We start from the raw sequence: 9,315 nt of genomic DNA, 5'->3' as shown, positions 1-9,315 counted from the left end.
TCATCTGAAACGAGATGTACATTTTTGAAAATATTGTGCAGAGTGCCCCCATAATTTGCCGTATTGACAAGGCAACAAGTTTAAGTGATGACATGCAGTTGCAAATGTTGTACAAAATACACAGTCACATCTTTGCACCAATAACATGCACAACACTTTGTTTTACTACCAAATTATGTGTAATATATCATTAATTTAACTTACCGTGCAATTTCTTCAGTTTCACTTTATTTTGATGGTCTTTAACATTCTGTTGACTATATGCAACGTTGCACCTACATGTCTACTAACTCTCATTAGAGTGTTAGAGTATTAGTAGACTGGTAGGGTTAGTTTGACTGTTTTGCCATTGCTGGAGATTTTAACATCCACATAAATAATGCAGAAAACAATGGCAAAAGAAATCAAAACTGTTTTAAAAACTTTTGATCTGACTCAGCATGTACATGGACCCAGCGGCGGTTTCTTCATTAGGGCGATGCACCACCAAAGTGTGAAAGGGACTTTTTCAATCACAATGTCATTCAACCACAGAGTTACGCTAGCAGTCACTCACTGTTGTTCTGCCTCTGTATATAGTCCAATCAGCGCCAAGTCACGTTCTGTGGAGTACCGCCTCTTTTTGGGCAATTTCACTATGGCCGAAAATCACCCAGAGTGTTCCCATAGACTTACATTCAAAGATTTTTTTTTGAACTGCAGGCACTGCATTCTCTACACAGTCTATTAATACTGCGAGTATTAGTTGACATGTAGTTGAAGTTACATATGGAAAGTCCACTTTAAAAAAAGAAAAAAAAAAAGGAAAAAAGTGTAACCACAAATTGTAACAAACTAATGGCTTCAAAGCACAACCTTGAGCTTTCACTAGCAGTCTTAAAGGTTCATCATTTAAAGCTTACTTTGTGCATAGAGTTTTTAACTTCAGAAACACTATGGTTGCATTCTATATGGGACTTGAAAGTACAGAATGACAACTATCAGTTTCACCAAATTGGCAGCATGAGGCACTTTTCAAAGTCAAAAGAATTTAAACCAGACACGCAGCAAATTGACAAGTCAGATACAACCAAGGATTGATTTGTCAGTTTTATTGAGAACCTTCCTTTTGCTCTTGAACCATTACAGGACCAAGTGAGGCCTTGCCTTGCCACTGAATGCCTAGAGAAGAAAAAAAGCCAAGTTAGAGCACTTGAATCAAAAGCAACCTTAAAGAGACCAAACACTACCAACCTCCATAGGGAGCAGCAAATTCACCATCAGGACCACATGTTGAGTCACAGCAACCACAAACTTGGTCGTCTCCATCAGCAGCAAGCCACCTGCAACAAAACAAACACATGAAACCTTCAACCTGAGAAAAGTCAACTCAACACCCCCCCCCAAAAAAGAAAGTACCCATTAGCAAAGGAACAGGATTTGCGCTGAGCGTCACTAGGTGCAGAAGCAATAGTTGCCTTCAGAGTACATGTTATGTAGATCTGCAAGGGATGACAGACAAGTCACAAAACCAAAGCAGATGGGAGGAGAAGTCAAGTTAACTCATGATACTAGTACATACAGAAGGACTGTTGCCCTCCTGGAACATAAACGCCTCCAGCTGGAACTGGATCTTGTCAACCTGGGTCCGAGGCATGAAACGGGAGCTGGAAGCTGTAGTTTTGGCATCCACAAAGCACCTGACGACAAAATTCACAAAGAGCAACTCATGAATGTCAACTGTAGAGCATCAAGCAACTAGACCTTAACCCTGACTGTGACAAAGTGGTTACAAAAGGCAACTCAAACAGTCCTACCGCATCAAGGGCCATGACCTTACCCGTGATTCTCAATGAAGGAATATCTCGGAAGAGAGTTCACATCAGGTACTTGAGTGGCCACACAGCTGTCCACAAACACACGCAGAGGCACATGATTGTACTGCTTCACAGATGCCTCGATGTTAATAACGCCACCAAGGAAATAGGAGTATGAAGGCCTCTGATAGGACCAATCATCTACACACAAAAACACTTTAGGCACAGCCACAATTCCAAAGGTTTATTTTATTGAAAGAAACCCTGTACAAACCCATCATGATCTTCAGGGAGAAGAGCAAGATTTCTCCACCAGCCTCTGTTGAGGCATAAGGGACCCATGTTGGCCTCAAGGCATCACTACTTACATTTTGGAGCCTACGGTTCATGAAAGTACTCATTAAATGGTCTCCCAGTTGCACGAGAAAGTGCAGAAAGTCACAGATCCCCTACCTTTGATAATGGCATTGAACAGCTACAATTGCACCATTGGCCCGGGTAATCGGAGTCCCTGCAAACGCCTCAGGGGTGTAGGTAAGAGAGAAGGTGTAGACAAGCTCATCCTCATTCATCTGTAAAAAGAGTGTGGTTACCAAGTGGGTCATCCCAAAGACTTTACATACACCAAGACCATGCACTCAAATCAGCAATTAGTAAATTCTTCACGTCACCACAGCTGCCCCCAGAAGCTCCGCTGTTGCCAAAGATAGTCAATGTTTTGGAGACATGCACTAAAGATTGAACAAGCACATTTGCTGTTCCAGAGTAAAAACTAGCTTTAACACCATTAAGGCACAAGATTTATTGTTCTTGTTTCTTAAGCTCCTGTCATACAATTTATGGGATAGTTTACATCAGATGTTGGTTTGAAGGGTTATTTAAAGGCAAGTAGCTTGAAAATGCAGGATTTACCCATTCAAATAGATAGATCTTGGTCTTAGCTGCCCTGGCATTGTAAAACTAAGTAAACTGACTTTCCTTGAAAAGGTCCTCTGCCACAACACATAGCCCATTACGATAAATCTGTTCTTACCATCAGCACGCTGTTGCAGTCCTGTAATTCATACTCAAAGATGAGCACTCTTGACCCAGGATCCTGACCAACAACAGGACAGCCACCTAAAGACATACCAGTTGGCTGGATCAACTGACCACTGCTGAAGAAGTCCTGCTGGACCTCTACGAGAACCCGGTTCTCGCCACATTGAACCGTTACGCTGCTGGGAGACACAGGTTCCCTCAACTGGAAGTCTACAGCCAACTCGCTCTGCACCTCGGGAACGGTGGGATACCTCCAATCCAAAGGCTTCACTGGACCCTCCAACAGCTGCTTCTCCTGAAGGCCAAAAGGCTCCTGCTCAAGGCTTTTGGAGTCAGGACCCAAAGGACTCTGAAACTGAGAAGCTACTTGCAAAGGGTTCCAGATCCCTAGAGGAGAAAGGGCAGGACTTCTGGAAGCTGGATCTGATTTTGGCCCCATGCTTCTTGGACTATGACTATACCTCAAACTTCCCAAGATAGCACACACATCAAATACAACAATCACAACCACCACTAAGACCACTTTCAGGAACCCCATCCTAACAACTTTTGACATAAACACAGTGCTTGGCTTTGCCATTTTGTACCGCTTTGAGTTAAGGTGGCTCCACCCCTTTTACCTCAATTGATTCTCCTTGATTCTCCTCTGGACCTGTAGAGTGTATGCATCTTAGGGACGCACCATTCTGCAAATTTTTTATGTGCCTGTCCAAATACCAGAGGTGGAAAGAGTAATAAAATATTCTACTCAAGTAAAAGTACTACTACTTCAATGAAATTTTACATAAGTACAAGTAAAATTACCGGTCTAAAAATCAACTCAAGCTCAAGTAAAAAGTAACTCATTTAAAATTTACTCAGAGTAAAAGTTACTGAGTTACTTTTTTAACAGCGGGGGTGGGGTGGGGTGGGGGACACTCCAGTGTAGGGTTGTATCAGTATGAGATTTTCACAGTTTACGGTATTAATCAATTATTAAATAAATAAGCGGTATTATAAAATCATGGTTATTATTATTATTATCATCAGTTAAAATGACAGTTAAATTAATTTAAAAAAAAGAAAAATACTTTTACGCTAAACAGATTTATTAAATTAAACCATGGACAAAAAATATATTCCTTAAATAATGTTTAAATAAAATGTATTATTATTGTTGTTGTTTTGAGAAGTGCATTGTATTGTTGGCCTACTCCTATTATACTCATAATTACTCCTGGTTAAACCAAACTTTTTTTACATTTATTTTTTTATTCATCAATCCATAATTTTGCGTGTTTTACGTGACATCTGCGTTATGTAAATTCCATTTTCATGACTGGATTCCGGGTTTTCCCTCTGCATCACGGAAATCATTCAGCCTTAAGTTATAAATGGGACATACCTTTATCTGCACGGAGGGATGGTGTTTTATGTGTTTCCTCCTATTGCAGCCACTTTGCATCCACATTTTTTGCAAATTGGATATCTATTCTCGAGGACAACCTCGCATTATTTCTAAATCCGAAGTATTTTCATTCTGGCCATAGTTTGCTTCATAAGAATTCGACTGCGTTTCAGGTCTGCATCACTTTTTTTACGTGTTTGTTCTCCCGTCCTTCAAGCAATGCAATAGTTTCCTGAGCGTGATTTTTTCCCCCCTTGTATTATTATTTTTTTACTCAGTAACAGATATGATTTAAAATATAGCGAAGTACAATACTTCAAACAAAACGTAAGTAAAAGTAAAATTACAGATTTTAAAAACTACTTAAAAAAGTAGAAGAATATATACTCTTTGTGAAGAAAAAGTGCTTACTTTTGAGTGTGTAGCAGAAGAGTGGACAAGCTTTGGGACATACTATCATGTCATACAATTGCGACTTTAATGTTAGCTCTCTGTTGCTTAGTTACACGCATCCTATCATGCAAACTGGCCTGTCAATCATCTTGTCAAAGATAAAATCCTCCACATTTCATTTAATTTCCTACTTTATTGGAGAGAAATGCAGAAGCACGTTGATCTGCAGTCACGGGTCTTACATGCAGAGATTAAACTCATATTAATGCATAATAATGCATTTAAAAGTGAATTGCCAAACGGATCTTTATAAAAGTCCACGTTGTTATTGTTATTGAAATATAAAATGGATAACATTAAATGAATATTTTTCTATCAGGTTAAACTTTGATTAGTCACTCAAACCTTTATCATGTTTTGTAGTTTTTTAAACACTTTTTACTTGTGTTTGTAGTTCCTCCTCCAAAGCGCAGTGGGTTGTGGGTAATATTAGCCTTTAGAGTGTGCACGGATCCACACTTCGAAAATCCACCAGAAATAGAAGACCATCTGGGGACTTTGGCATACTCTCTTCAACATACTATGCTTTGGAAGACACTTATTTTAACCCCCTGGGGTCGGTCGCACCGGCGCGTCCAATCCTGATCCAGCAAAGGACAACTTCTACAACGCACTCCAACACACCTTGGATTTAATACCAGAGACCAACTTGATCATCCTGGCAGGCGACTTCAACGCTCATATCAGCACGGACAGAACTGGTTGGGAAACAACAAATTGCGGCTTTTGTCCTTTGCCGCCACCAACAACTTGCTCGTCGGTAATAGCTGCTTCCAGCATCCGCGCAAGCATCAACTTACCTGGCGAAATCCATCTTGCAAAGACTCTACCGTATTGGTCTACATTCTGATCAACAATAGGTTCCGCTCAATGCTGAAGGATGACTGCGGTTCTGACCACCACCTGATCCGAGCCAAGATCCAACTCAAACTCCAGCGTATACTTAATGAGGCAAGTACATTCAAGCTATTTTAAGGCATGAAGAATATTTTTTTCAAGGAAAAAAACTTTTAAATATCGTCGCTGTCGGGCGGAATCCTTGTATCTCCAAAACCATTATTTTTCAGGAGATTAAAAAAACTGCATTTTTTTTTGAGTTATCAAACATTGTATCGTTAAAGTTGGTATTATACCTTATATTGCTATCATATACTGTTGTATACCAACATTAACACAACATTTCCCCAAAATCATGTTTAATCGGAGATACAACATTTATGACTTGGGAGCAGGGAGATATGAGGTTACGCTGTCATTGTTTAGAATGGTACAGACACAGACGTCGCTGCTGCCAGCAGTGCAAAAGATTTTTTTTTTTTCAACTCCAGGCACTGAAATGCATTCTCTATTGGTTCCGGGAGGGCTCGCACTAACGTGCTTTCGTCATCATACGTAAACTCCACACTGGTGGAAACAAATATACCTCTAATAATATTTAGCCATAAGCTGAAGTGACATCCAATAATTTCCTCAGTGCATAACTTACATTTCACGGACATATTCTCCATCTGTAAATGTTAGAAAGTCAATATTTCCAGTTTGCTGTCATGAGTGCGCGAGCTTTCTGCAAGCTAAACTTCCATGAACGAGCGCCGCCGCGTGCATGCGTGCCGAACAGACGGAGCGCAATAGAATAGGAGCGCAATTATTCGGACTAAAATATACATTAGCACATAATATTTGTTGTCGGTGAACATAAATGTGCTAGAGAATTTCAAACCTACATGTGTATTTTTATGATATCAGCTTTGTTTTTTTTAGTTTTTTTTTAGTTTTTTTAAGTTTAGTAAATTTAACTACTTCTTTAAAAAGCATTATTTTGTTTTTAGATTGTAATGTTGCAAAGATAGAATGTAATGTGATTTGACCCCTTTTTTGGATAGACTGCAGATAGACAGCAAGGTTACACTATGTTTGTTTTTATAACCTTCAATATGAACATTGTTTTTAGGACAATATTGATCAGGATATTAAATATAATATATATATATATATATATATATATAGCTGCGAGCAGCGATTGCGGTCCCAAGCCGGTGGCACCGCAACCCTGGTGCCTTTAGTTACACTAAAGGCACCGGGGTGGCGGTGTCACCGTCTTGGGCCCTCCATCGCTGCTCGCAGCTATATTTATATTTATATATATTTATATATATATATATAGATGTAATGAAGATGAAGTTCCAGTGAAATATGTTCACAATTCCCTATGATATCTTCATGTCCTATGTATGTATTCTGAGTGGAAGTTTCTAGATGATGAGGTTATGATCCGTGATAGCATTGGAAATAATTAGCCAAAATGTAGGCCTACAGTATGAGCCCTTTACCGTGTTAAAGTGATATAAAGCCATAGGATAGCTTTAATATTTTTCTGTGACTGGGTATGTTTAGGCATAAAATAATAGTTAATTCTTACTTCCATAGGAATTAATTGAAAACACTCGCTCTGCTTCACTTGGCTCTGCTTTTATTTACAGTAAAACACTGTTCTCAAGGATTCATCCAACCCTGTTTAAAAATAATCCAATACTGCCCTCTTTTGGAAATACTATATTTTCAATCGGTAGTATTATTTTATACAGAAATAAATAATTTATAATTCAGATGAGAATAAAGTTAGTGTTAATTAAAATTGTAAGGAAAACAAATATATTGATCTGAAATCTACTATCATTTGCTGCAAATAGGTTGACTATTTTATTATTATATTTTATTACGACTATAATGAACCGGCTGCGATGTCAAGATTGCAATGCTGGAATGCACTGTGTGTGTGTGTGTGTGTGTGTGTGTGTGTGTGTGTGTGTGTGTGTGTGTGTGTGTGTGTGTGTGTGTGTCGCGGGCGTGATTGAACAGTGGAAACATAAAAACATAGGCTACTCCGTCATTTTGTAATAGGCCTACCTGATTTTGAACACAAGAGGGCAGTATAGCCCTATGTTTGACTTTTTTTTTTTTTACTAAATAGCGCATTCTGGCTGTTTTTAAACTTATACATAATTCTTGAATTGAAAAAACTGAATAAACCCAAAACTGGGTTTAGTTCTGATATTTGTATAATTTTATATATAAAAAAATGGTGTATAATTTCATTTTTAGAAGATATGAGGCTTTTACTGTTTCCTTTTTTGACAATACAGTTTTTCTCGATTGTTTACACACATTTTCTGAAAGCATGCCTCATATTCTCAGAACTCTACACACAAATCCAAAAAAACACACACAATGGGCAAAACCCCTCAATTCTCCTGCAAAATGAAACTTTACATTCAAAACAATGTTATTTCTTCTCAAAATGGTATTTTGTTTTCAAATGACACACACAAACCATCATATGAGTAGACATTTATAAGAACCAGTTGAACACTGACTACGTTTACATGCAGCCAATATCCGGGTTATGGTCGGGTTATGGTCGGGTTAAGGTCACTATTTGGGTTTCTGAAACATTCGGAATAACGCGTTTACATGCGTGAGCAGAGAGAGTTACTCCTGAATACATGAAATTTACAATATCCCGATGTAAACGGCGACGCGCGGTTAGCGTCTGGACGTACGGACTTCCTTAAGACGCAATATGCGTCATTTCCGATTCTTTTTCCTGTATCCAAAGACAACAACAACAGCAGCAGCACGCGGATAATGAATAGTCGGGGCAGATAGCGATCGCCTTTGTTTGCGCTTTCCTCCTCGCTCCAAAAGTCTGGTGCTGTGCTGCGTCTCGCCATGTTTACCTCTACTTCTTGTTTACTTCCGGTATACTGCACGCGGGTTTCTGTATGCGCCGTCCCTACTCAAAAGACCAAGATTCCTTGCGAATAGAACATGCGCAGAACACAAATCAATGTCCCTTTTGATGGGGATATGCCGATACGCGTTTACATGACCAAATATTCGGGTTAGAAAGGGGGTACCCCAGGTATAATATCCGGGTTTTTAAAAACCGGGATATGAGCATATCCGGGTTTTTGCCGGTGTTTACATGGCCGTGCGCGACCGGGTTATTGCTAATATCCCGGTTTTGAACGGGTTATTGGCTGCATGTAAACGTAGTCACTGATGTGCTCAATGTAAAACACTATGATGAATGGAAAACACTTCTTCTCCATTCATCATAATGACTTAGGCCTTTTTTTGTTCAGTGTTACACTTACTACAGACAGTACATACATAAGTGTGTTGTAAAATATTTGAGAATATTGTTTTTATACTCAGAACACACAAATACATGGTAACAAATATATTTTATTTTTCCCACAAAAACAATGTACACAGTGTACATCCCAACCAACACAAAGTTGTACATACAGTGGTCTACATACAAAACAACAGAAGAATTTACTGTATACAGTAAAAAAAATTATTAAAAAAATCCAATGTTGGCATCCATTGCACCATTGAAGAGCTGACCTGTTGCCCTTTTATGCTAAAGCTCTGATTGCTAATTGTAAAACTGTGTGACGGGTGTTTGCCCATGTGATGAGTCAGTGTGCATATTTGAATGGCAGTGTGTTCCTTGTGAAAACAAGAGATTTTCTGCATGAAAATTGTGCCAAAAGCAGAGAATTGTGTGTAGTGTTTTGAAAAAAGTGTGTTTTAGAACTGCAATTTGAGTGTAAAGCAGGAATTGTGCTT

The 9,315-nt window shown here is 38.9% G+C and overlaps 1 protein-coding gene across 1 annotated transcript; it reads right to left on the bottom strand.

Moving 5' to 3' along the window:
• Positions 1-1,077: 1,077 nt before the first annotated feature.
• LOC309486458 (zona pellucida sperm-binding protein 3-like) lies at positions 1,078-3,371 on the bottom strand. Its single transcript, XM_082153781.1, has 8 exons — positions 2,830-3,371; positions 2,250-2,368; positions 2,071-2,174; positions 1,820-1,997; positions 1,562-1,679; positions 1,399-1,481; positions 1,234-1,322; positions 1,078-1,161 (listed from the first exon to the last, which is right to left on the bottom strand). The coding sequence occupies exons 1-8, from the start codon at positions 3,274-3,276 to the stop codon at positions 1,091-1,093; spliced, it is 1,209 nt and encodes a 402-aa protein (XP_082009907.1). The 5' UTR covers positions 3,277-3,371; the 3' UTR covers positions 1,078-1,090.
• Between the last annotated feature and the right edge of the window lie 5,944 nt (positions 3,372-9,315).

The sequence above is a fragment of the Leuciscus leuciscus genome (assembly GCF_965113295.1).
Source record: "Leuciscus leuciscus genome assembly, chromosome: 22".
NCBI lineage: Eukaryota > Metazoa > Chordata > Actinopteri > Cypriniformes > Leuciscidae > Leuciscus > Leuciscus leuciscus.
Note: the sequence above shows the minus strand (reverse complement) of the source record. Positions and strands in the feature narration are given on the sequence as shown.